We start from the raw sequence: 27652 nt of genomic DNA on the forward strand, positions 1-27652 counted from the left end.
TAGAAGTATATCGCCGATCCTTCATCATCGCTGGGTCAAAATCCTGGAACTCCCTCCCTAACAGCACTGTGGGAGCACCTTCACCACACGGACTGCAGCGGTTCAAGAGGGCAGCTCACCACCACCTTCTCAAGGGCAACTAGGGATGGGCAATAAATGCTGGCCTTGCCAATGACGCCCAGATCCCATAAACGAATTTAAAAAATGTCCTGATTGTTGAGTAATAACGAGATAAGCAGCTGGAGGAATTCAGGTTATTCAGTAAACTGCTGCTGGGGTCATTGACACGGTAAAAATAAAAGTAATGATGACATTGTACTGATCCTGGGGGGCAAGAAGATTAGAACGACTTAAAGCTGGAACTCTGCCAACAAACACAAAAAAAAAATTCAACGCGCTAACTGAACTGCTCAGGTGAATGGTTTTACCAAAAATGCTGGTTTCTCAGCAGAGAAAGTGGGACGTGGTCGAATTTGGAAATACCGGTTTATTTAAGCATGTGCGGGGCGGAGTGCAGTGAATGAGAAGATTGTGTCACACGGAAGTCATGCCATTGGCAAACCAATGCAATGTTTATGATCGTTATAAATATATTTTATTTTAAACTTGGTGAAAGGGCATGTTACTTTTTAATCTTCGGTCACATTCAATCGTGGGAAATCTAATCTTGGACTTTCAGTCTCCTCCCATTCTCCATGTGCTGCTGCTGTTTCCGTGCGAAGGAGCCGCGCTGTTCCTTTGTTAAATGAACCGAAGAGTTAAACCTGCAAGAAAGTTTCCCGCAGCCCTCAATTGTCCAAAGGAGGGGAAATCAGCATCTGTAGCACTCGGAGATTTGGATTTTACGCCAGCCTGAAGATTCACTTACTGTCCGTCCGACAGGAAACAAAGGTATGTTTTTGACTCCAGTATTTACAATCTAAAGAACAAAAATGTTGGGCAATGGTCCTGTTTTTTGGGGAGGTTGGGAGGAGGAGTACCAAATTTAGTGTATTTACAGTATCATGGTTCCATACATCGAGGCACAGTCAGATGTCAGGTCACAAAATGGGTTCAGTGACTATTTAAAAACTAGCACAGCAAGCTAGAAACTTGCCTCCTCTTAATTGCAACGGTGCAATACAAACACCACAGTGGGGGGCAAATAATTAACTTTGATTCACAGAATAGGTTGAAATAGTCAATATGCTCAACAGGGGACCAGACATATTAGGGATTTCTCTCAATTCCCAGTGCTCGTCACAAAACATGGGCGGATGTTGTTGACCACAATCTTCTGTATACAGTACAAGAACATGGCTTGATTGTCTATGAAGAATAGGAACCTTTATAAATCACTGGTTAGGCCTCAGCTGGAGTATTGTGTCCAATTCTCAGCACCACACTTCAGAAAGGATGCCAAGGCCTTGGAGAGGGTGCAGAGGAGATTTACTAGAATGATGAATACCAGGGATGAGGGACTTCTGAGATGTGACAAGACTAGAGAAGCTGGGATTGTTCTACTTAAAGCAGGGAAGGTTAAGGGGAAATTTAATAGAGGTGTTAAAAATCATGAAGGGTTTTGATAGAGTAAATAAGGAGAAACTGTGTTTCCACTGGCAGGAGGGTTGGTAACCAGAGGACACAGATTTAAGATAATTGGCAAAAGAATCAGAGGGGCGATGAAGAGATTTTTTTTTTCACGCAGCGAGTTGTTGTGATCTGGAACGCGCTGCCTGAATGGGCAGTGGAAGCAGATTCAATAGTAACTTTCAAAAGGGAATTGGGTATATACCTGAAAAGGAAAAAAATTGCAGGGCTAAGAGCAGGGGAGTGAGCCTAATTGGAGAGCTCTTTCAAAGAGCTGGCACAGGCACAATGGGCCTCCTTCTGTGCACAGAATCACCACAGTGCAGATAGAGGCCATTTCGGCCCATCGAGCCTACACATATCCCACCCTATCCCCGTAACCCCATGTATTTAATCCCCTAACACTAAGGGTCAATTTATCATAGCCAAATCAACCTAACCCACACATCTTTGGACTGTGGGAGGAAACCGGAGCACACCCACGCAGACACAGGAAGAATATGCAAAGTCCATACAGACAGTCGCCCGAGGCCAGATTTGAACCCGGGTCCCTAGCACTGTGAGGCAACAGTGCTAACCACTATGCCACCGTGCCCCTGTGCTGTATGATTATATGAGGAAGCAGGTTCTCTGTAACAGCTACTAGCTGGTTGAGAGATAGTACTGTATTCAGAAGTCTAAGCCACCAAAAATCCTTTTTTAACTCCAGCCATTTTAAGTTTATCAAGAGCCTGGTCAGCTTTTTAACTGCATGGCGCTACTTAAAGAGGAAAGTTGCATCCTTGCTCTGTCCCCTTCCCGAATTGTCTGGGCTCCCCGGAATATCTGCCATCCCTGCTGGTGGGACACCTTTCCTTGTCCCACCAGCATTGTTTAAATTAGCTGAGCCTTGAATTTCTGACAGGGGGCAGCTTCTCCCAGTTTCGCTGGGCATAAGTCCCACTCCACCACACTCACACCAGTGGAGCGGGACCTCGGGAACCTCCAGGCCATGGTAATGACCTCTCCACACCCACATCACAAAACAGGAAAATCGTGCTTGCTGTAGTTCCGTTCATGTACATTCTCTGGGAGCAGAAGCTGCCATCAGAGGGAAAGTGACTAATGGTATAATTATGTGGCCATAAAAACTGTGGTCATAAAAACTGATCTTTGATTCAGTGGAATTTTTTCGAACCAGGTTGAAGGATACATGACAGTGGGATTGATGGTTTTGCAAGTGTCATTAACCTCATGGCTACAACGGAGTTGGAGGCCACATTTTTGACTTTGCTCCTGTTAGTTTTGCATAGATGAGTCAGTGCCTTTGCCCTTTATGAATTTGATACATATTCCTTTTCCTGCCTGTTGGAATATACATCATAGCATTAGAAAGGTATGTCAGCGAACGATGCAATGGGGAGGTATGGATAATGTGCTAATATAAGAACACACTCCACTATTACTTTGATCTGTGTCATGAGAACAACACAATAATTCAATTTGCACTTATGTCGATGCTTTTAAAGAAGACACTAGTTTAAAAAGAAAAAAGAAAGACTTGCATTTATATAGCGCCTTTCACGAGCACCGGATGTCTCAAAGCGCTTTACAGCCAATTAAGTACTTTTGAAGTGTAGTGACTGTTGTAATGTAGGAAACGCGGCAGCCAGTTTGCGCACAGCAAGCTCCCACAAACAGCAATGTGATAATGAGCAGATAATCTGTTTTAGTGATGTTGATTGAGGGGTTAATATTGGCCCAGGACTCCGGGGATAACGCCCTTGCTCTTTTTAGAAATAGTGGCCGCGGGATCTTTTACGTCCACCTGAGAGAGCAGCCGGGGCCTCGGCTTAACGTCTCGTCCGAAAGATATTAATGAGATATGAATTCTTTCACATACTTTGGCCGCACCACATTGAAGTTTTTTTTAAAGTAGTGAATCTCCCTTGGTATTGTTTATGATAAGTTGAGGAAGACACTATTTTCTTAGCACAGAAGTATTGAGAAGTAATGCACGGTGTTTTATTATTTAACTATCCCACTGCTAATGTGCAACTATGTGTAACTAACTGGTGTCGTCTTTTAAGGCCACGAGATATAATTACTCTGCCCACGAGATATAATTACTGTGCTTTCCTCGAGTCAGTTCGAAACTAATTGCTCTTAGGCAGAGCCCGAGGTCAATTAGAGTTCAGCAGAAACCAGCAGTAAATGACTGGCTCTCTTTCCTTTTAATTGTTTTTAAAGTGAAATAGAAATTTGCGTATGCGGCACCTATAGCGTGATGGGTGTGATTCAAAACGTTTATTTATTTTGCTTGCTACTTGTGTAAATGTCTCTGTTACAGTATTTGCAAAGGACACAACCCATGTAAAGAGGAGAAAAGATGCCAATTCAGAAAGGGTGAATTTTAAATACATCCGGATGTACTTTGAGCTGTAGCAATACCCTGTATATCTCTTGCATCTGAAAGGAAACCTATGTTGTGTTTCACATGTTATATAAAAGTTAATTAGTGCATTAAACCTAAAATCTGGATTTTTCTCCTATTACTTCCTATGGACACAGAAGCTGGATAATTAAACACAATACAGTAGTATCTTGTTGTAACAGTGTTTAGTACAAGCCATTGAGTACAAAGGACAGATTGTCCCTCAGAACCATTATCAATACAAATGTTTACTGCAACCAGATTTATGAGTAACATTGTAAAATCTTGTACCCAGTATTGAATTATATTAGCTAATTATATAAAATGCACAGGTTATAACTGGCAGGTTTTGTGACACTGGCACATATTTCAGTACTTAACTAATCTTTAAATACTAAAATATTAAAACTAACTACTTAACTGTGTAAAATACTTAGCTGTACAAAAGTCTAAATTCCCAGTTTCACAGAAACCCCACAGTACAGATAGAGGCCATTTCGGCCCATCGAGCCTGCACCGACACATATCCCACCCGATCCCCGTAACCCCTACACCAACACATATCCCACCCGATCCCCGTAACCCCAGGTATTTAATCCCCCTAACACTAAGGGTCAATTTATCATAGCCAATCAACCTAACCCGCACATCTTTGGACTGTGGGAGGAAACCGGAGCACCCGGAGGAAACCCATGCAAACACGGGGAGAATGTGCAAACTCCACACAGACAGTCACCCGAGGCTGGATTCGAACCCGGGTCTCTGGCGCTGGGAGGCAACAGTGCTAACCACTATGCCACCGTGCATAATGAGTTTCCTCCCATTATGAGCTACGTTTTAAATCAAAAAGAACCTGCTTAACTGATTATATTCACTATCTCAAAATGTATGCAAAAGTTTTGTGGAATTCAGATTGTTACATAGAATTTACAGCACAGAAACAGGCCATTCGGCCCAACTGGTCTGTGCTGCTGTTTATGCTCCACATGAGCCTCCTCCCGCCCTACTTCATCGAACCGTTCTATTCCTTTCTCCCTCATGTACCTATCTAGCTTCCCCTTAAATGCATTTATGCTAGTCGCCTCAACCACTAAAGTGGTAGCAAATTCGACATTCTAACCGCTCTCTGGGTTAAAAAAAAAAGTTTCTTGTGAATTCCTTATTGGATTTATTAGTGACAATCTTATATTTATGACCCCTAGTTTTGGACTCCCCCACCCCACCCACATCGCCACAAGTGGAAACATCTTCTCTATGTCTACCCTATCAAACGCCTTCATAATTTTAAAGATCTCTATCATATCACCCCCTCAACCTTGTCATTTCTAGAGAAAAGAGCCCCAGCATGTTCAGTCTTTCCTGATGGTTAAAACCAATCAGTTGCTGAACCTTTCACACCCCCATGTTATAGAAAAAGTATACTTGAGGTCAATAAACTTCTACTTGAGGTGATGCAAAGTGTGCATGCACTCTGCACCTGGGAATACCAGTTTGGTTGATTCCCTGATCAATCTCTTTACGAGACTGATGCAAACAGTCTTTTCTTCAGTAGAGCTACAAAAATAGCTATTCACAGCTCCTCAGAATCATCTGAAGGACATTCCACAAGCAAGGTGAACTCGTACCCTCGCTCCTTGTTTCTCCTCACATCCATGAGGGTGCAAGCTGGCCAAGAAGCAGAGGGAACAGGCAGTAGAAGCAATGGTTGCATTTCTCCCTACCGGCCTGTATTTAAAAAGTGCCATAGAATAAATGGGTAGCTTTCAGAGCTGCCAGGTTGATAGATATCATTGAAAGGGAATTTTTAATACCAAATGGGGACTCTCAATTCAATTGTACTTAAGAACTGATGTACTATTTTATTCAATTTAGCTCAGTTGGTAGCACTCTCGCCTCTGGGTCAAAGACTTGTGGCTTCATGTCCCATAACAGGACTTGAGTGCATAATCTAGACTGGCAATCCAGTGCGGTCCTGAAGGAGTAGTGTCTTGTCAGAGGTGCTGCCCTTGGAACAAGTTTTTGAACCAAGCTGGACAGACATTAACCCATAGCACTGTTTGAAGAGGAGGGAGTTGTCCGTGTGCCTTGGCCAACGCTTCTCCCTCAACTTACATCACAAAAAAAAAGATGAACTGGTCATTCATCTCATTGCTGCGTATAGGATGCTGGTATGTAAATTAGTTTAACAACAAATTATTTTATTAGCACTTTATTTACCAAGAAATTATAGTTTTACCAAGTTTACCAACAGATTATGGGAATGGTTCATTAGTTTAATAAGTTACAGCTTTGGCTAATAAGTTTATCAGCAGGCTATGACTTTGGTTTATTCCCATCTCTTACTTTGATTGAACAAATCACTTTCTTTGTTGTGAGAAGGAGGATTGTGAGATATATGTATGAGTTCTGTGACCGAGATCCATTTTTATATTTTTTCCTGTAGGTCTCGATATATTGGAGTTTGCACGTTCTGTGCAATTGAAGAAAAATGTATGGGTTGAAGAGAGACCCTTTTGGGTGGCTCGTTCTATGTGTGCTGCTGCAAGGTAAAGACTGCAGAGTACTTGAGAGGGAGAGCGTTCTGAAACATTCAACAGCAATTTGCATCTAGATTGTCTACCTCATGTGGAAATGACATCTTGGAGAAGCTTGTGGACAACAAGTGGAAACCGGAGGGATTTGGAGGGGGGGAGAGTGAAGGCTTGGACAGATGAATGAGTTTTTCCATAGAATCTTACAGCACAGAAGGAAGCCATTTGGCCCATTGCACCTGTGCCAGCTCTTTGAAAGAGCTATCCAATTAATCCCACACCCACCACTCTTTCCCCATAGCCCTGCAATTTTTTTCTTTTCAAGTATGTATTCAATTCCCTTTTTAGAAAGCTTTTGAGGACAGTGAGAGAGGTAGCAAGACAAAGTGATTTGGGGAGAGAATTCCAGAGAGGCAGGGATGTGGTGGCTATTTGCCACAAAGGAGTTATGCCAATCCACCTTTAAACATAATAACATAAGAAATAGGAGCAGGAATAGACCACTTGGCCCCTCGAGCCTGCTCCACCATTCACTAAGATCATGGCTGATCTTGGGCTCAAAGCCACTTCCCTGCCCGCTCCCCATAACCCTTCACTCCCTTATCTTGCAAAAAGCTGTCTATCTCCACCTTAAATGTATTTAATGACCCAGCCTCCACGGCTCTCTGGGGCAGAGAATTCCACAGATTTATGATCCTCTGAGAGAAGAAATTCCTCCTCATCTCAGTTCTAAAAGGGCGACCCTTTATTCTAAAACTGTGTCCCCGCGTTCTAGATTTCCCCATGAGGGGAAACATCCTCTCTGCGTCTACCTTGTCGAGCCCCCTCAGTATCTTATATGTTTCAATAAGGTCACCTCCCGTTCTTCTAAATTCCAATGAGTATAGGCCCAGCCTGCTCAACCTTTCCTCATAAGTCAAGCCCCTCATCTCTAGAATTAACCTAGTGAATCGTCTCTGAACTGCCTCCAATGCGAGTATATCCTTCCTTAAATAAGGAGACCGAAACTGTACGCAGTACTTGAGGTGTGGTCTCACCAATATCCTGTACAGTTGTAAACATATTTGACTTTGTTTTATTGTTGTCACAAAAGAGGAACGAGAGCCCAATGTAACCACCCACTTCATACTGTGACAAATCATTAACATTTGTCCAATCAAAGTCGGGTTAGTAATCCAGTATCTAACTACTTATGTTCATAAATGCCTTAGAAATCCATGCTGCAGTTGTACTTCAGTTACTGTTCTGAGACTGAAATCTGCTGGCTCCATTGCACAATAAGCGAACCTTTGTTATACTGCAAATTGACCTCTGTCTCTAACACATGCACAGAGCTCCATTGCTCAGTGGCTCATTTTTAATGCTAGCAAAACATGGGCGGGAGTGCCCGCTTTATCCCGCCATTGAAGAGAATCCACACAAAATTTTAAAACTGCCCAGGTGATCGAGCCGGCCTGCCAGATGTTGCAGCGGGTTGGAATTTTTACATCAGCCGGTGTAAGCTCGGAGTGTGAGATAGGCTCCTTGAGGGGGAGGGGAAGCCATGCGCTGCTTGAATTTAGTATACTGGGATGTCAGAGCAGGACCTCAGTCATGAATTCAACTGTTACTTTTCACACCAGTTCGCACTGGAAACTGCTTTGCGTCAAGGCAAAATGATAGTATAACCACACCCTAAGATAACAGATAAAGCGTTCAGCAGCCTCTCTAACGAGGAGCTTTTACTGACCTGTGGGCTCAGCCTCTGATGTTGGTTAGTCTTTGAAAAAATGTTTTTTTTTTTTGGAAAGTGAACCTCCGTATTTAAAATGTTTCCCCTCCTCCTATTTTATCATATTCCTCCTTTTCATTTTAATCCTGGGGGAAAAAAAATTGCCTTCTAAATGATTTCCCCACCCCGCCCATCCCCAATCTCTCCCCCCAATCTGCTTTCAGGTCTTTGCCATTGCTGCTCTGCTGTCATCCAAGAGGTGTATAGAGCCGTCCCGATGATAACTGTTCATCCTCTCTATTGGGAAGTGCTTGCCTCCACTGCGTGCAGTAAGATTGGGAACTCCGCAGGACAGGCAACCAAACCCACAATCCACCACTGCTGGCATTGTGTGTTGGCGCTCCAATGGGTGTTGCCACCAAACCTTCTCTTTCTATTGATGCCCCATGTCTCTCACACAATCCCGGCCGATAAATAAGCAGATAACCTTGTCCCAGGCCTTCACCAGTGCTGCTCTGCAAGTGGCTCTTCAGAGGTACTGAAGTAGGTTGGGTTAAATGCCCTTCTGATATTCCTGGGGCAATGCCTGGCTTGTGCTTGGTGATGTGAGGTAATGATGCTGCTTAGATAGGTAACTCAATGCATGAGGATGGCAGGTGTAAACCTCTGTTCCTACCACTCTATGGCATAGTATGTTGAAGCGCCAATACACTGAGCCCCTTTTAGTCTATTGGCCCAAAACAAGAATAGTTTAAGCAGCTATGAAGGATCAATTTTGACACAAAGTATATTTTAAATGTATTTGTAAAAGTCTACAATTTATTTGTAATAATTTCATAATCATTTTTTAAAGGGTGAGCAATCAAGTAGGAAATACTTGTGGGATTTTTGTTTTGATACCATCTTCTCTTGATTCCCTCATATGACCTACTGCCTCATTATTCCACCATGTGGAAGATGCTCTCAAAATGGAGGCAAGCACCTCCTTTTAGTGTGCAAGTGTTTTACAGTAATGGATATTGTAAATAAAGAACCACATGACCTTCACGGGAACCCAGATCCCTCCCTTAAAATTTGCAGTGGGGGTGAAAAACCCTCGGAACTGGGTTCTTCCCCCATCTTCTGGTTCCTCCACTGTTCCAATGCCAGAATTCTATCCCAAGAAGGAGTGGAATTCTAGGCTAGGATGTCATGGGCTGGATTAACACTAATGTTTCTGAAGAGAGAAGGGAATCATTTAGACTTATGCTACTGTGTTGAAGGAAATAATCATGCGCAGTTACTTTTCCAAACCCAAGTGATGTGCAGTTTTTTTGTATTTGTGTGATGTATGCCTCGCTGGCAAGGCCAGCATTTATTGCCCATCTCTAGTTGCCCTCGAGAAGATGGTGGTGAACCGCCTTCTTGAAATGCTGCAGTCCGTGTGGTGAAGGTACTCGCACAGTGCTGTTACATAGGGGGTTTCCAGGATTTTGACCCAGTGACGATGAAGGAACAGCGATATGCTTCCAAGTCAGGATGGTGTGTGACTTGGAGGGGAGTTTACATCATAAAGATTATAATTTTTTTTATGCTTGTACTGAATATTTACAGGGGTGGAAGTTTTTATAATAAAGAGTTCTGGCAACCAATGCTTGGAAGCCTCTTTGGAAAGTAATCGGGTGCTGACAGACAGATGCAACCCTGACTCGCAGCTTCAAGACTGGGTGTGGAAACAAAACTGGCTTTTCAATCAAGGGACCAAAGGATGTCTTTCTGCGGATGAGACTCTCATTGTTCAGACTGCAGCTTGTGAAAATGTGACGAGTCAAATGTGGATCTGCACCAAACACCGATTTGTCCATGTGGCGATGTTTGGGTATCTGACCAGTAGCGGGAGCACGGTGTTCATTTCCAAAGAAAGAAAGAAAAATTCCAAGTGGAGGTCAACAAACGATACAAACATTTGCGAGAAGCCATTTCAGGGTAAGAAGGAGAAAGCAGAACGGACCGTGAGCTACACAGCAAGGGAATTCAAATCTTTCATTTTTTACGGTTCTTTCAGACCCAACCTGCATAACAGCTGATTGATCAACTTTTTGTTGCATTAGGTGAAAATTGGGATCAAATGATCGTGGGTGATGAAAAATGTGATTTAACTGTTTGACCTTGTGCTGTGCTGAAAATGATAAGATTGTAATATTTGTTACAGCTTTAGGTTCTTTGGTACCAATCTCTAATTCAATGGATTCTCTGAGCAGATTGTATCCCTTATGATCTGAAAAGCAGAGATTTGACAGGCTAAAAGTCACTAATCCAATATATTTACAAAATCCAGTTATAACATACCGACTGATATTAGAGTAGAAGGCTGCTTTGAGTTATAATAGACAATTCATTAGAGCTCTTCCTACTGCTCCTTCAGCTGCTTAAACAGTGTCCGGCACAATGGGCGTGTTTGCGAATCGTCTGGTTATCCTTGGTAACAAAATATTGACTTGAGTTCTACCCCTCAGGCAGTTGGTCACATGCTCACAGAGCTCTTTCATCTCAACAGTTTTAAGAATCCAGCAAGAACCAAGAACCTGCAGCAAGACCGTTGCTCCAACAGGTGAAACTGAAGCCTGAATTCTAAGCCGATAACGCACAGGTTGCAAATGTGGTGCTTCTTAGCTGTGATTCTAAACATTGAAAGCACTTGCCGTGGTTATAAAGTGACTTGCGAGCAAAGGATAGGACATCTGCCAGATCCACGCTGATTTTTCCCTTCTATTTGCATCTCCTTTTCTACACCCACCGCCCCCCTCTGCTTCTAAAGTTGTTGATTCCTGCTGCTGTGTGGCTCCACAGGCAGACAGTCCCTGGTACCTCGCCCGAGTGACCACTTTTAATGTGTGAGCTTGGACAGTGAATGTCAGCCTGTTATTTACCATGGGGAGCATCCAATTGTGTTCTCATCCAAGGTTCCTGAGCAGGGAAGGCCAATGCTAATTGTGACCGCTCCCCCCCCACACCACCCCGCATACTAGGAGAGTCACTGGATTATGATTCTTCTTCTCTCTTCCGATTGCTAGCCTAGAGTTACTGAGGCCAATAATAACGCCACTCAACACAGGCTGGGAATTGAACCTGGGGTTGCTCTGTATAGCTGAGTTCCACTCTGGATGGTATATTGATCAACTGAACCATTCAGGTCTGGGTAGTTGTAAAAAAAGAAAGACTTGCATTTATATAGCCCCTTTCAGGACATCCCAAAGCACTTTACAACCAATGAAGTACTTTTAAAGTGTAGTCACTGTTGTAATGTAGGAAACACAGCAGCCAATTGCGCACAGCAAGCTCCCACAAACAGCCATGTGATAATGACCAGGTAATCTATTTTAATGACCAGGTAATCTATTTTAGTGCGGTTGATTGAGGGATAAATATTGGCCAGGACACCGGGGATAATTCCCCCGCTCTTCTTTGAAATAATGCCGTGGGATCTTTTATATCCACCTGAGAGAGCAGTGGAGGCCTCAGATTAACATCTCATCCAAAAGACGGCACCTCCAGCAGTGCAGCGCTCCCTCAGTACTGCACTGGAGTGTCAGCCTAGATTTTGATGGGACTTGAACCCACGACCTTCTGACTCAGACGCAAGAATGCTACTTACTGAACCACAGATGATGTAGAGTTGAAACTAATTTGCAATGGGTGGGGTTGTGGATTTTAGATTCTGTATAAAGATAACACCCTTATGAATATTTTCTAATTTCACATTTCACTGAACAGAAAACCCACTGATAACATTAGCAAATGCTCAAATGTTATCAGTGAAATTTGAAGAAAGGGCCATCAGCGATGGGAGTCAGAACAGGACGCAAGAGGAAGAAACTACCACAGCAAAACAGATCTCTTATGCGATAGAGGACCGTACGTGTTGTACTTGATTTTTCTCTTTTTAATGTGTCATTTGAATAAAAAGCGTAGGATTGTATCGACTGGCCAAAGTTTGGTGGCTCAGACCTTTTCAAGGTCACTTGAAAATTTAAAGGAGGAATGTTCCTGGAGGGGAGTTTTATTTTTCCAGTAAATTACCCTGATTAGATCTACAGTTTCTAAAACTAAGCCATTCAGATCTGTCATTATACTGCAGGTAACTGGTCTGAGAATGGCAGCAGCTGAGAGCGACCCGGGGCCGGCAGATCTAAGTAATACCATTGGCTTCATGTCACTTCTCCGCCCAGTGAAAATGGATCTCTGTACACAAGTGCTTAGACACGAGCACAGAACTCCACTCGGGTATCTGAATGTTGGTTAAGCTTTGGTGTCCGCGGACCCAGCCAACCTTCCCTGCTATTTAAAATGAAGGGTTCATTTGCCCCCTTCCTTTTCTCACCTATTTCCTCCCTTCTCTCTCCCTCTCCAGAAGGAGTCAACTCCATAATGGAGAATGGTTCCACGCACAGTAACCCCCTGCCCATCATCATGTCTCTCCCCCCCCATCAACGTTTAACCAACACTTCTTGCAATGAACAGGTTCTCTGCCGCAACAGAGCATCCTTTCACGAGAGTGGATGTGATTGGCCGGTCTTCCGTGGGCATGTCCGTCAGGCTGATGGGAGACTGCTAAAAATGAAAACGCAATGGGCAGGAAATACACAGCCGACAAGTTAACATCTGCAAGAGGAAAGCAGGGTTAACTTTTTAAGTGGAGACCCCTCATCAGAATCGTTAACCTGTCTATTCTCTTCATATATTTCCAGCATTTCCGTTCTTTTTTAACTTTCAAATTCCACTTTTTTCTTGTTATCCCTGGCCAAAAGTCGACTGTACTCTGGCTGCTGATTGCAAGTTGTTGTTCAGTTCTTTAAGTAGGCTTAATGAGGTTTCCTTGATGTATAATCAATGCTATTTTATAAAGTGAATCTCGGCTCCAGAGCAATGTTCCCTGTAACTGTGTTTTGGGTGCGCCGGCCCTTTAACCGGCTGCGCGGCCCATTCAGTTTGTCGCGCATGCGCAGCTATTCCCATTGTAAAGCCGGTGAGCGGCCTGCGCGGGACCTCCAGACCGCTGCGCGGCCCCGCAGCTTAGCGAGGGCGTTGCTCCAGAGCACCATCCGGGGATATTTACTGCGGAATTCTTCAGTCTGCCTGCTACTTACTGATGACATATTCATAGTTGGCATCAGCAAAACACATCCATTTGTGAGTGAAATGTCAATTCTTTGGAAGATGAGCTGTTTGACACGAAATTATTTTATGTGTGGAAGTGTTAGTTAAAGGCTATAAGCTATGAAAGATGAGAGAAATGGGGGTATGTATGTTAAAAGTTATAATTTAAAAAGTTAGGAATAAGAGTAGTCAATCAGGATGGCTTTACTAAGGTTACTAAAGTTACCTAGGAAGGCCATTGAAGCAAATAGTAAATGAGGCATCTCGGGAGAGAAGGGATTGTGGAAATTTTCTTTTATTCATTCCGGGGATTAGGGTGTCGCTTGCAAGGGCAGTATTTATTGCCCATCCCTAGCTGCCCTGAGAAGGCGGTTGGTGGTGGTTCTGCTGGCTAGGTCACTTCAGAGGGCAGTTAAGAGTCAATCACATTGGTGTGTGACTGGCGTCACATATAGGCTGCACTGGGTAAGGACGGCATGTTTCCTTCCCTAAAGGACATCAGTGAACCAGTTGGGTTTTTACAACCGTCTGACAGCTTCAAGATCAATTTTACTGATACCAGTTTTTTATTTCCAGATTTTATTTTTAAACCTAATTCAAGTTCTCAAACTGCTATGCTGGGATTTGAATTTATTTTCCCTGGATTACTAATACAGGCCTCTGTATTACTAGTCCAGTAACATAATCACTATACTACTGTAGTAGCTAGTTTGTCAGGGGGCTGGGAACCTAAGTGTGGGCCCAGAACGGAGAGAAACAAAGCTGGAATTGAAAATTAGAACAGTAGTCAGCAAAACTAGTAGGGAGCAGAAACAAAGGCCAGCAGTAAAGAGGGTCAAAGTGCAGAAAAATATTAAACAGGCAAAGTTGAAGGCAACAGAAAACGCAGGAAAAACTCAGCAGGCCAGGCAGCATCCGTGGAGAGAGAAACAGAGTTAACGTTTCAGGTCTGGGACCCTTCATCAGAACTCAGTTGAAGTTAAAGTTGAAGGCACTTTATCTAAATGCACGTAGCATTCGCAACAAGGTGGATGAATTAATGGCATAAATAGAAATAAATGGGTATGATGTAATTGCCATTACAGAGACATGGTTGCAGGGTAACCAAAGCTGGGAACTGAATGTTCCAGGGTACTCAACATTTAGGAAGGACAGACAAAAAGGAAAAGGAGGTGGCGTTGTGCTGTTACTAAGGGATGAGATCAGTATGGTAGAGATAAAAGATCTTGGCTCGGCAGATCGTGATGTAGAACTGGAATCAGTTTGGGTGGAGCTAAGAAACAGCAAAGTGTGGAAAACATTAGTGGGAGTTGTGTATAGGCCACCAAACAGTAATGGTAATGTAGCGCACAGTATCAATCAAGAAATTAGAAGTGCATGTAACAAGGGCAATACAGTAATCATGGGGGACTTTAATCTACATATTGACTGGGCAAATCAAATTACCACTAATGGTGTGGAGGACGAATTCTTGGAATGCATGCGAGATGGTTTCCTGAATCAGTATGTGGAGGAACCAGCCAGGGAACAAGCTATTCTGGATCTGGTACTGTGTAATGAGAAAGGGCTAATCAGTAATCTTGTGGTAAAGGGGCCTTTAGGGACAAGTGACCACAATCTGATTGAATTTTACATTAAGTTTGAGAGTGATGTAGTCCAATCTGAAACTAAGGTCTTCAATCTAAACAGAGGAAACTACAAGGCTATGAGGGACAAGTTGGCCATGGTAGATTGGGAGACTACACTAAAAGGTATGAAGGTGGACATACAATGGTTAACATTCAAGGAAATAATGCATAATTTGCAACAAACATATATTCCTCTAGGGCATAAAAACCCAAAAGATAAGTGATCCAACCATGGCTAACAAAAGAAATTAAAGCTAGTATTAAGTCAAAGGAGGAAGCTTATAAGGTTGCCAGAAAAAGCAGTCAGCCTGAGGATTGGGATTTTTTTTTAGAAATCAGCAAAGGGGGACCAAGACATTAATATAGAAAGGGAAAATGGAATAAGAGCACAAACTGGCAAAAAATATAAAAACGGATTGTAAAAGCTTCTATAGGTATGTGAAAAGGAAAAGACTAGTGAAGGTAAATGTAGGTCCTTTACAGCCAGAGACGGGAGAATTTATAATGGGGAATGAGGAAATGGCTGAGAAACTAAATAAATACTTTGTTTCTGTCTTACATAGAAACATAGAAACATAGAAGATAGAAGCAGGAATAGGCCATTCGGCCCCTCGAGCCTGCTCCGCCATTCAATGGGATCATGGCTGATCATCCAAATTCAGTACCCTGTCCCTGCCTTCTCCCCATATCCCTTGATCCCTTTAGCCTTAAGAAATATATCCAACTCCTTCTTGAATATATTTAATGAACTGGCCTCCACCGCCCTCTGTGGCAGAGAATTTCACAGGTTCACCGCTCTCTGGGTGAAGAAATTCCTCCTCATATCAGTCCTAAATGGCTTACCCCTTATCCTTAGACTATGACCCCTGGTTCTGGACTCCCTGGCCATTGGAAACATCCTTCCTGCATCTAGTCTGTCCAGGCCTGACAGAATTTTATAGGTTTCGATGAGATCCCCTCTCAATCTTCTAAACTCCAGTGAGTATAAGCCCAGTCGACACAATCTCTCCTCGTACGTCATTCCTGCCATCCCAGGTATCAGCCTGGTGAATCTTCGCTGCACTCCTTCCATGGCAAGAACATCCTTCCTCAGATAAGGCGACCAAAACTGCACACAATACTCAAGGTGCGGTCTCACCAAGGCCCTGTACAATTGCAGCAAGACATCCTTGTTCCTGTACTCGAACCCTCTTGCTACAAAGGCCAACATACCATTTGCCTTCTTGACCGCCTGCTGCACCTGCATGCTTACCTTCAGCGACTGGTGCACAAGAACACCCAGGTCTCTTTGCACTTCCCCTTCTCCCAATCTATTGCCATTCAAATAATAATCTGCCTTCCTGTTTTTGCCACCAAAGTGGATAACCTCACATTTATCCACATTATAGTGCATTTGCCATGTTTTTGCCCAATCACCCAACCTGTCCAAATCGTACTGGAGTTTCACGACATCCTCCTCACAGCATACCCTCCCACCCAGGTTTGTGTCGTCTGCAAATTTGGAGATATTACATCCAATTCCCTCGTCCAGATCATTAATATATATTGTGAACAGCTGGGGTCCTAGGACCGATCCTTGCGGTACCCCACTAGCCACTGCCTGCCACTCGGAAAATGACCCGTTTATTCCAACTCTTTGCTTTCTATCCGCCAACCAGTTCTCTATCCAAGTCAATACCTTGCCCCCAATCCCATGTGCCTTAATTTTGCATGCTAATCTCTTATGCGGGACCTTATCGAAAGCCTTCTGAAAGTCCAAATACACCACATCCACTGGTTCTCCCTTATCTATTTTACCAGTTACATTCTCAAAAAATTCCAGTAGATTAGTCAAGCACGATTTACCTTTTGTAAATCCATGTTGACTTTGTCCGATCCCGTCACTGTTTCCCAAGTGCTCTGCTATTACATCTTTTATAATGGACTCTAGCATTTTCCCCACTACTGATGTCAGGCTTTCCTTAAGTACCCTGGGATGTAGATTATCAGGCCCTGGGGATTTATCGGCCTTCAGTCCCATCAATTTTCCTAACACCATTTCCCTACAAATACTGATTTCTTTCAGTTCCACCCTTTCATCAGACCCTATGTTCCCCGGCATCTCTGGGAGGTTATTCGTGTCCTCCTTTGTGAAGACAGAACCAAAATATGTATTTAGTTGGTCTGCCATTTCTTTGTTCCCCCTTATAAATTCCCCTGATTCTGACTGCAAGGGACCTACGCTTGACTTCACCAATCTTTTTCTCTTCACATATCTATAAAAGCTTTTACAGTCAGTTTTTATGTTCCCTGCAAGCTTACTCTCATATTCTATTTTCCCCTTCTTAATTAATCCCTTTGTCCTCCTTTGTTGAATCCTAAACTGCTCCCAATCCTCAGGATTATTGCTTTTTCTGGCCAATGTATAGGTCCTCTCCTTGGTTCTTATGCTATCCCTAATTTCCCTTGTTAGCCATGGTTGAGTCACCTTATTTGTTTTATTTTTATGCCAAACTGGGATGAACAAATTCTGTAGTTCATCCATTCGGTCTTTGAATGTTTGCCATTGCCTATCCATCTATCCATCTTTACGGAGGAAGACACAAAAAACCTCCCAGAAATACGAGAAAACCAAGGGTGTGGCGAGAATGAGGAACTTAAAGAAATTATTATTAGTAAAAAAAAAGTACTAGCAAAATTAATGGGACTAAAAGTCGATAAAACCCAGGGACTGGATGACCTACATCCTAGGATTTTGAAAGAGGTGGCCATTGGGATAGTGGACGCATTGTTTGTCATCTTCCAAAATTCTATAGATTCTCGAACGGATTCTATAGATTCTGGAATGGTTCCTGCAGATTGGAGGATAGCAAATGTAACCCCGTTATTTTAAGAAAGGAGGGAGAGAGAAAACGGGGAACTACAGACCTGTTAGCCTCACATCAGTAGTTGGGAAAATGCTGGAATCTATTATAAAGGATGCAATAACTGGGCACTTAGAAACTAATAGTAAGATTGGGCAGAGTCAACATGGATTTATGAAAGGGAAATCCTGTTTGACAAACCAATTGGAGTTCTTTGAGGATGTAACTGGTGGAGTAGACAAAGGGGAACCGGTAGATGTGCTGTATCTCGATTTTTCAGAAGGCCTTAGATAAGGTCCCACACAAGAGGTTGGTGAACAAAATTAGGACACATGGAATTGGGGGTAATATACTAGCATGGATTGAGAATTAGTTAACAGACAGAAAACAAAGAGTAGGGATAAATGGGTCTTTTTCAGGATGGCAGGCTGTGACTAGTGGGGTACCGCAAAGATCGGTGCTTGGGCCCCAGCTATTCACAATCTATATCAATGATTTGGATGAGGGGACTAAATGTAACATTTCCAAATTTGCTGATGATACAAAGCTAGGTGGCAGTGTCAGTTGTGAAGAGGATGTGAAGAGGCTTCAAGGGGATCTCGACAGGCTCAGTGAGTGGGCGAGAACATGGCAGATGAAATATAATGTGGATAAATGTGAAGTTATCCACTTTAGTAGAAAAAACAGAAAGGCAGAGTATTTCCTAAATGGTGAAAGATTGGGGAATGCAGATGCTCAAAGGAACCTGGGTGTCCTTGTACATGAGTCACTGAAAGTGAATGTGCAGGTGCAGCAAGCCATCAGAAGAATGAGAGGGGATCTAATTGAAGCATACAAAATGATTACAGGGCTTGATAGGGTGGGTGCAGGGAGAATGTTTCCCTTGGCTGGGGAGTCTAGAACCAGGGGCCACAGCCTCAGGATAAAGGGTAGGCCATTCAGGACTGAGATGAGAAGAAATTTCTTCACACAGAGGGTGGTGAATCTTTGGAATTCTCTCAGAGGGCTGTGGAGGCTCGGTCATTGGGTATATTCAAAACAGAAGTCGATAGATTTCTGACTAGTAAGGGCATCAAGGGATATGGCGATAAGGCTGGTGAATGGCCTACTCCTGATCCTATTTCTTATGTTCTTATGGAACTCAACCAAAATAAGAGGTTTGTTGGACCATGAATCTTTTTCTGAAAAGAAAGAAAGACTTGCATTTCTATAGCGCCTTTCACAACCACTGGATGTCCCAAAGCGCTTTACAGCCAATGAAGTAATTTGGAAGTGTAGTCACTGTTGTAATGTAGGAAACCCGGCAGCCAATTTGCACACAGCAAGCTCTCACAACCAGCAATGTGATAATGACCAGATAATCTGTTTTTGTTATGTTGATTGAAGGATAAATATTGGCCAGGACACCGGGGATAACTCCCCAGCTCTTCTTCAAAATAGTGCCGCGGGATCTTTTATGTCCATGTGAGAGAGAGCAGAGGGGGCCTCAGTTTAACATCTCATCCGAAAGACGGCACCTCCAACAGTGCAACACTCCCTCAGCGTACTGGAGTGTCAGCTTAGATTCTTGTGCTCCAGGCTCTGGAGTGGGACTTGAACCCACAAGCATCTGACTCGAGACAAGAATGCTACCAACTGAGCCACCATCTGACACAAACCGCTTATTTTCTAGCTTTCAAATACTTCCACTGCCGGCTGTTGTCACTATTACTGAGAATGTGGGGCTATGGTGCATGGGTCTCTGCAAAATCTATAGGATTTCAGGGTTCTGATAATGTTGGAAATTCACAGCAAGTTCCTCCGCACCTAACAGAGAGGGGACAGGTTAATCTTTTGGGGGTAGCACCCTCATCAGAACTAGAACCTGGAAGGTAAGTGAGTCTCTCAATGGGATGAACAAGATGGGGAGGGTTGGGGAGATGGAAGGGAACAGAAAGGGTTTTGTTGTTGTTTCTTTCCATGCATTGTAACCACTTTACTTGGCTATTTTCATGCCCTTTTGTTCCTTTAATGCCTGTATATCATCCTGTTTTCACCTCCGTCAAGTTTAAAAAGAAACCTGTTTGTAGCCTTTCCAATCGATTCTCTGAGGCTGGAGTTAGTATTCCTAACCCTTCTCTTCCATCTGTTCTCTCCTCTTCATTTAGTTCAGTCCTACTAAGGATCTCTCTTACCTTCAAGCTCTGATGACCGGTCCACACCCAAGATGTTAACTTATTTTTCCTCTCTTCAGATGCTGGCAGGCCTACAAAATATTTCCAACATTTGCAGTTTTCCTTTTATTTGTACTGTCAAGATCCTGATGTGGTTTATGGTGCAGTATTAATCAACAGTGTTTTAAAGGATTGTGTGATCGTGCAGTATCTTGGAAATGCACTACAAAATGCCTTCGGGTCTAGAGACACCAGTTTGTGCCCACAATTTCCACCCGAGATCGATAGATTTTTGGACACTAAGGGAATCGAGGGATATGGGGATAGGGCGGGAAAGTGGAGTTGTGGTAGATCGGCCATGATCTTATTGAATGGTGGAACAGGCTCGAGGGGCTATATGGCCTACGCCTGCTCCTGTATCCTGATCTCAGTGCATTGTGGAGAGCTGTTAAATGCAGGCCAGATGTTTTCTCACAAACCAGGAAAGGAATGTTTGAGGGATACCCAGCTTGGACTGTTCTTTAGGAATATCAGTAACCATTTACTGAGCAGAATTGGCAGTGCTTGGCCATGTGGGCATAAGAACATAAGAAATAGGAGCAGGTGTAGGCCATATGGCCCCTCGAGCCTGTTCCACCGTTCAATAAGATTATGGCCGATCTACCACAACTCCACTTTCCTGCCCTATCCTCATATCCCTTGATTTCCTTAGTGTCCAAAAATCTATCGATCTCTGTCTTGAATATACTCAACGACTGAGCATCCACAGCCCTCTGGGGTAGAGAATTCCAAAGATTCACCACCCTCTGAGTGAAGAAATTTCTCCTCATCTCAGTCCTGAATGGCCGACGCCCTTATCCTGAGACTGTGACCCCTAGCTCTAGACTCTCCAGCCAGGGCATTGTACTAAAGACCTATGGCTAGAAATGTCTGCTAGTCAGGCTTTAGGGATTGCTTCGTCTCCGGGTACCACATGCAACAAATGGTGATTTCATTGAGCAGGTTACCAGCCATGCTTGTATAATTTGATTGAAATTCCTCTTTCTCTTACAGCCACTAACTGGAACTATTCTATATTAGTGCTTGCATTCCTGGCACTGTTCCTGGGATTCCTCATTCTGGCATTAAGCTCTAGGGCAAACAAGTAAGTCAGATCTTGCTGTTATCACCCAAGTGTATTGATTGATACTTTGTAAAACTTTCCACACATTTCTGTTTTCTGCAGTAAAATACATTTATTGCTGAAAGGTCATGTTCATTCTGAAGGTTGTACATTGTGAATAATCTTCTTTTACGCTGGAACACTCGGGTTCAATGTCATGAGGTTCTATTAAGCAGGTTCACCAAAACATGAATCTATCCATTGCCAAAGAGACCCTAACCAGTGATTTACAGAGGATAGAGGCCCATGGCGGCTTCGGCCAAACCCGCAAAAGACCGTCGCCTCGACATTCCACCTCAACACCCATCAAGCAAACCAAGCTTTGAAAGTCTCCTTCTGCGGCACAGAGATAAACCAAGCCAAAATCCCCTCCTATTTAGGAGTCCCGCTTGATCGTTCCCTGTCATATAGACACATCTCTAGAACCTTGGGAAGAAACTAAAGAGTAGGGTCAACTTGATCCAGAAACTCACCGGATCCACATGGGGAGCAGACGCTCAAACCCTCCGTACAGCAGCACTCGCCCTGGTGTGCTCTACAGCGGAGTACTGCTCTCCGGCATGGCTATTGAGTCCGCATGTCAAATCCATTGATGTCCAGCTGAGTGATACTATGAGAATTATCACCAGTACGCTTTTATCGACACCAACACCTTGGCTGTCCATGCTTGCAAACATCGCACCACCATACCTACACCGCGAATATGCAGTCTCCAGAGAATACAATCGCTACACCAGCAAAGACATGCCGATCCAGGCCGACTTGAACAACCTACCACCAACCCGTCTCAAATCTAGAAGGCCATTTCTCCCCTCAGCCTTGATGACCGATGGCGAAATGCTTGGAAGAACTGTGACATACGGAATGGATTCCTTATGGTTGACCCCACAGTACAACCTGAAGGATCAAACCTTCCTCGCAAACAGTGGACAACCATCAACCGCCTCAGAACTGGTCATGGTCGATGCTGCCACCTTCTCCATAGATGGAAGATTAAAGCATCCCCATCATGCGACTGTGGAGCTCCTAATCAGACCCTGGAGCACATCATTGAGCACTGCCCTCAGAGGAAATTCGCAGGCAGCCTACAAGATACCCACGCTGTTACACCGGAACCTTTGGCCTGGATATCTGACTTAGATAGTGACATTTGATTTGCTTTGCTATGACCATACGAAAGAAGATGACCAGTAAACTGTCCTGTTTATTGATTTCCCCCCATCTGTATAAAAATGTTTATCAAAATCTAGACATAAATCTTTAAAGGAAAGTTAAAAAGCATAAACAAAAGATACACCTGTTTTAATAAATTTTTAAGGACATGGAGAAGGAGCAAGATTAGAAAATGCATCAAACCAAAACAATAGATGCTACAAAGGTTGTCAGGGTTGAAAAGAAAAAAAATTGTTGAGAGTAATTTGTAATTGTGGGTTGTTATAGTAAAGAGATTAGTTATCGTGTTCATAGTACAGTACGCAAAATATTTCTTTAATAAGTAAGTGATGCTGTGGCACGGTCATGTCGGGTTTGACACCATTTAAAATTGTGCTCTGCTCGGCTCCTGATCTGAATTGCATTGAGTGAGGCTGTGGCCTCCTCCAGCAATGGCAGACAGAATTGAAGGAAGCGTCAGACCTCCTCCTCCAGCCACTAACTGAGGCTGAACCAGACGATTCGTCATTCCAGCATTCTATTCAATCTGGAGCTGAGCTTCCAACCCCATATACTCCCCATCACCAAGACTGCCTACTTCCAGCTCCATAACATCGCCCGCTTTCACCCCTGCCTCAGCAGATCTGCCACTGAAACTCTCATTTATGCCATACCCGACTATTCCAATGCTCTGCTGGATGGCTTCCTATCCTCTGCAAACTTTAGCTCGCCCGAGACTCTGCTCCCCGTGTCCTATTCCACACCAAGTCCCACTCACCCATCACCCCTGTCCTTGTTCACCTACATTGGCTCCTTGTCTCCCAAGCCTCCAATTTAAAATTCTCATCCTTGTGTTTAAATTCTTTCGTGGCTTTGGCCCTCCCTATCTCTGTAACCTTCTCCAGCCCTAAACCCCCTACAAACTCTCTGTTCCTCTAACTCTGGCCTCTTGGGCATCTTTCCCTTTGCTCGCCTCACTATTCGCAGCAGTGCCTTCAGTCATCTAGGCCCCACGCTCTGGAATTCCTTCCCTAAACCCCTCTGCCTCTCTACTTCCACCTCCTCCTCTAAGACCCTCCTTAAAACCTATCTCTTTGACCAAATCTTTGGTCACCTCTCCTAATACCTCCTTTGTCTCGGAGTCCTTTTTTTAAAAGTGCGCCTCTGTGAAGCGCCTTGGGATGTTTTTCTACATTTAAAGTGTTCTACAAATGCAAGTCGTCATTGGTGGAAAAATGAGGGAAAGGCTGGCAGTTATACGGAGCAGGCAATGTGACCTCAAAGTATTAAAAAGAATTCATGGAAGTGGCTATAGGTTCTAAGTGTGAGTGATAAGCTAAAGACGTTAAATTGATTTTTATTGGAAAAAAGGATGGTATGAACAATATCTCAGTTTGCAAAATAATGAAGGGACTCAATAAGGTGGATTTAAGTATTTTGTGTGGAAAAGGGAAAGGAAAACCAGGCAATGACAATTAAAAGCCTAGCATGACTTGAGGACTAAATAAATTGTCATCCAGTAAAGTGGATGCTGACTCAGTTGAGGCAGATGGGTATGGATGAGGGAGGGCATTTGGACCATCTTGGCTCGTCCAGTCAGAATATAAAAAACCTTGCTCCTTCCCATCATGTCCTTTAACGGACTCTTGAATGAGTCTAAGTTTTTTACTTTCACTGCCCTCCCTGAAAGAGCAGTCCAAGTGTCAATCACTCCTTTGTGTGAAGAAGTTCTTCCAGACACTTGTCCTAAACTTTCCTTTCACCAGTTTAACCTATGCCTCCTTGACCGAGTATACTGGCATAACCTGAAGTGGTGCCCCAGATTAACCTCTATGTCATTTACCATGTTGTATACCTCTATAAGCTGCCTTCTCGGTCGCCTCCTGTCAAGGCTAAAGAGCCCCAGCTTCATCTGACATTTCTTGTAACTCAATCGTTTGATGCTAGGGATAAGCGTTGTGTAAACGGAAACTGGAGAGATATCTGATTCAGTTGGCAATACAGAGAGAGATGAAAACTGTTTACATTGGACCTGAAGAGAATAAGCTTGAAGGGCTTTTCTCATTCTTGTTTTATGTACTTGGCCAATACTCACTGGTCTCTCTTATCCTTTTGCTATTATAGGAAGCAAAAGATTAAGGCACTGAATGAAGCAAATGACAAGAATGCAACAGAGAAAGAGTCCATGCAGAAGACAATGATACAGTATGCAGCTGAAGACAACTCTGCAGAGACAGACCAGATGTTACAGACCAAACCGGCCTACATTTCCATGAAACAGGTGCCGCCGAGTTCATCTCCAAAAGCCTCACCCAAACCTGGAGAGATCGTGATCGAATGGAAGGATGGAAATATAAGCTCCCTTTTCATGGACGCAAATGAAGATGATGTGTAGAACCCCAAGTTACAGGACTGTTGTCGACTTAGAGAATTACTCTTTAAGCTTAAAAAAAATGATTTTTGTAAAATAGTTTTAGTAGATAAAAGGACAAATGGATAGCAAACTGGCTACAGAATAGAAAACAGAGAGTTGGGGTTAGGGTAGCTACTCAGACTGGCAAAAAGTGGGAAGTGGTGTTCCACATGGATCAAAGCTGGGACCACTGTTGTTCACAACTTACATAAACGGTTTGAACTTGAGAATCGGATACACATTTTCAAAATTTGCGGACGACACCAAATTGGAGGGTGTAGTTAATACCGAGGGAGACTGCAACCAAGTACAAGAGGACACTAATAAACTGGCAGAATGGGCATGTCATTGACAAATGAATTTCAATGTACAGTAGATATGTGTGAGGTGTTACATTTTGGTAGGAAGAATAAGGAGGCCATGTACTGCTTGGAAAATAAGTATCTAAATGGGATCTAGGAGTACAGATACACAAACCACTAAAAGTAGTGATGCAGGTTAATAAGGCCATAACGAAAACACTGGGGTTTAATTCTAGAGGGATAAGATTGAAAAGCTGAAAAGTGATGTTAAACTTGTATCGAACCTTGGTTAGACCACACATTAAAATCCTGAGGGGGTTTGATAAGGTAGACGTAGAGAAGATGTTTCCACTTGTTGAGGAGACCAGAACTAGAGGCCATAAGTATAAGATAGTCACTAATAAATCCAATAGTGAATTCAGGAGAAACGTCTTTACCCAGAGAGTGGTGAGAATGTGGAACTCGCTACCACAGGGAGTGGTTGAGGTGAATAGTATAGGTGCATTTAAAGGGAAGCTAGCTAAGCACATGAGGGAGAAGGGACTCGATGGATATGCTGATGGGGTTAGATGAAGAGCAGTGGGAGGAGGCGCGTGTGGCGCTTAAATGCTAATATAGATCAGTTTGGCCGAATAGCCTGTTTCTGTGCTGTAAATACTATGTAATAAATCTAGACATGTTTCATATGGAGACCATTAACCCATTTGCGCCGACTTGTCGCACATAGAGAAGGGAGATTATCCTTTTTGCCCTAAGTGGTTTATTTTTACAGTGTAAAAAACATCACCAATAGGACATCTGTTTAAACAGTCTGCAGCATTTACAAGGATGTTTCCTGGTTTGTAACCAGCCTGCATTAACAACATATTTCCATTCTGGCTGTGCTGCTCCATCAGGCCTGGGGCTGTGGCTTCCTTGTACCTGGCTCCATTAACAGGTTGTTCCCAGATTATCTGTGTCTGGGCTGTATTAACGAGCATGCCTGCTCCAGCCTGCCTGTCACTGCATGGCCTGTCTATCTCTGGGTGGCCAATACTGATACTGGGCCGGATCTTGTTGGAAAAATAATGGCATGTCAATGACGCACAATGTTATTAATGTGCAAATCGTCTAGCAAATTCAAGGGGTTAAGAGATATGCTGTGAGTTGAGAATCTCCAGAATTTGTTGGTTGAATTACGCCGCTCCACTGTTGGCTTTGCACAAGCGGCATCTCGCCCTTGGCCTCCCTGTTATTTTAAAGAACTTGCTGGATTTGCACATTAATTGCCCTTTGAACTCGCCACAGAAAGTTAAATCTGGTAATTAAGAATTTAAGTACCTTTTAACGATGTGTTACTTGTTAATACAATGCCAATCAACCTCTCCAGCCCAGAATGGGAACAATTTAAATTGTTCAATCTCATTCCTGCATGTTATTGTTCAGAGATTTTAAAAATGTCAACCTTTAAATTAATTTTTTTCTTTCTTTTCCTTTCTGGCTCTCTTCTCTCTTAAACCAATCTTTATTTTCCTCTCATTATTTCTCTTTCTATACCTGATTTGATTCAAATTCACCCTCCTTCTCAGTTGTTCCTCTGTTTAATTCTCAATCCTTCATGAAGGATTCTCAGTCATTGGTGAAGGAGATATGCTGTTGGTCCCATGCTTACTAAGGTCCCAGGTGCCCGGTTGCCCTCGCTGAGCTGTTATCAGCTCGCACTTCCAGCAAGTTATGGTGCAAAAAATCTTTGAACTGAAGGGTGCAGAAAAAAGTCTACCCAATGCCCTGTACCACAAGGTTCCAGCAAGGTCCAGCCCATTATATCTTCTCACTGGTACATGATTGGCGGATGGTGTAACGATGCATACAGACTTAATATTAGAACATTATCCAACAATATAAATAACTTTAGTTAATGGAAAAGGAAAGTCTGAAGGAGAAGTTTTAGCACAAAGTACTCCTCGTCTCCCCAGATTCAAAAATATCAAAGGTGGGCGGTATATTTTGCTCTGTGCATAAAGTTAAAGAATTTTTTTTAGTAAGCTTGTGTCAGATTAGTGGGGAAAAAAGTGTTTCTATAACTTTACGTGTAGAGGAAAATATTTTCTGTTATTTTGCTATGTTTGGAAATTATGTCAATTTAGTCACGTATATCTCCCGCCATGGAAACCTGCTATTTTCAGTCTTTGCCTGCATCCTGCGTCACTCCAGTGATGTGCTTTATGGGGCAGCCTCTGAATATCCCGCAGAAGCTCCATTCCAGTCTGTGGCAACTGACCCTTCAGACCAGCCTGCCGGCCAACCGAGAAGTACTTACGCCAGAATGTTTTGGTATTGGATAGGTAACACCATGTACTCCGCTTTTATTAATAGTTTCGAGCTCAGCCTCCAGGCCGACCTTGTCACAGAAATCAGGGGTCTCACTCTGGGATGCACCTAAGATGGCAGGCCCATCGTATGAGGGGAAATGACGGACTGAATTAACAATATCATAACAATACCATCTTAAAGCAACTTTAACAAAGAGGGGATACTTTATATACTCCCCCAACTTTTTCTTCTTTGAATTTGCTGTTTGCAATATAAAAAAAGTACCATTTTTAATTTAAATAAACTTTTGCCAACAAATTTGGTTGAATAAAACAACATGGAGCTAG

At 43.2% G+C, this 27652-nt stretch overlaps 1 protein-coding gene across 2 annotated transcripts; it reads left to right on the forward strand.

Annotated features, from left to right (window-relative positions):
- Window positions 1-398: 398 nt before the first annotated feature.
- LOC147100020 (organic solute transporter subunit beta) lies at window positions 399-27651 on the forward strand. 2 transcript variants are annotated; one of them, XM_085968593.1, is made up of 6 exons: window positions 399-891; window positions 6426-6528; window positions 9818-10189; window positions 11978-12118; window positions 21038-21128; window positions 24423-27651. In XM_085968593.1, exons 2-6 carry the CDS (start codon window positions 6471-6473, stop codon window positions 24691-24693), a joined length of 933 nt encoding a protein of 310 aa, XP_085824719.1. In that variant the 5' UTR covers window positions 399-891; window positions 6426-6470; the 3' UTR covers window positions 24694-27651. The 2 variants fall into 2 exon arrangements, with proteins under 2 accessions (XP_085824719.1, XP_085824718.1); XM_085968592.1 differs by lacking the exon at window positions 9818-10189 and having other exon boundaries at window positions 504-891.
- The last annotated feature ends 1 nt before the right edge of the window (window position 27652 follows it).

This window comes from Somniosus microcephalus, chromosome 27 (genome assembly GCF_052327205.1).
Source record: "Somniosus microcephalus isolate GS21.2 chromosome 27, FLI_Smic_1.0, whole genome shotgun sequence".
Taxonomy (NCBI): domain Eukaryota; kingdom Metazoa; phylum Chordata; class Chondrichthyes; order Squaliformes; family Somniosidae; genus Somniosus; species Somniosus microcephalus.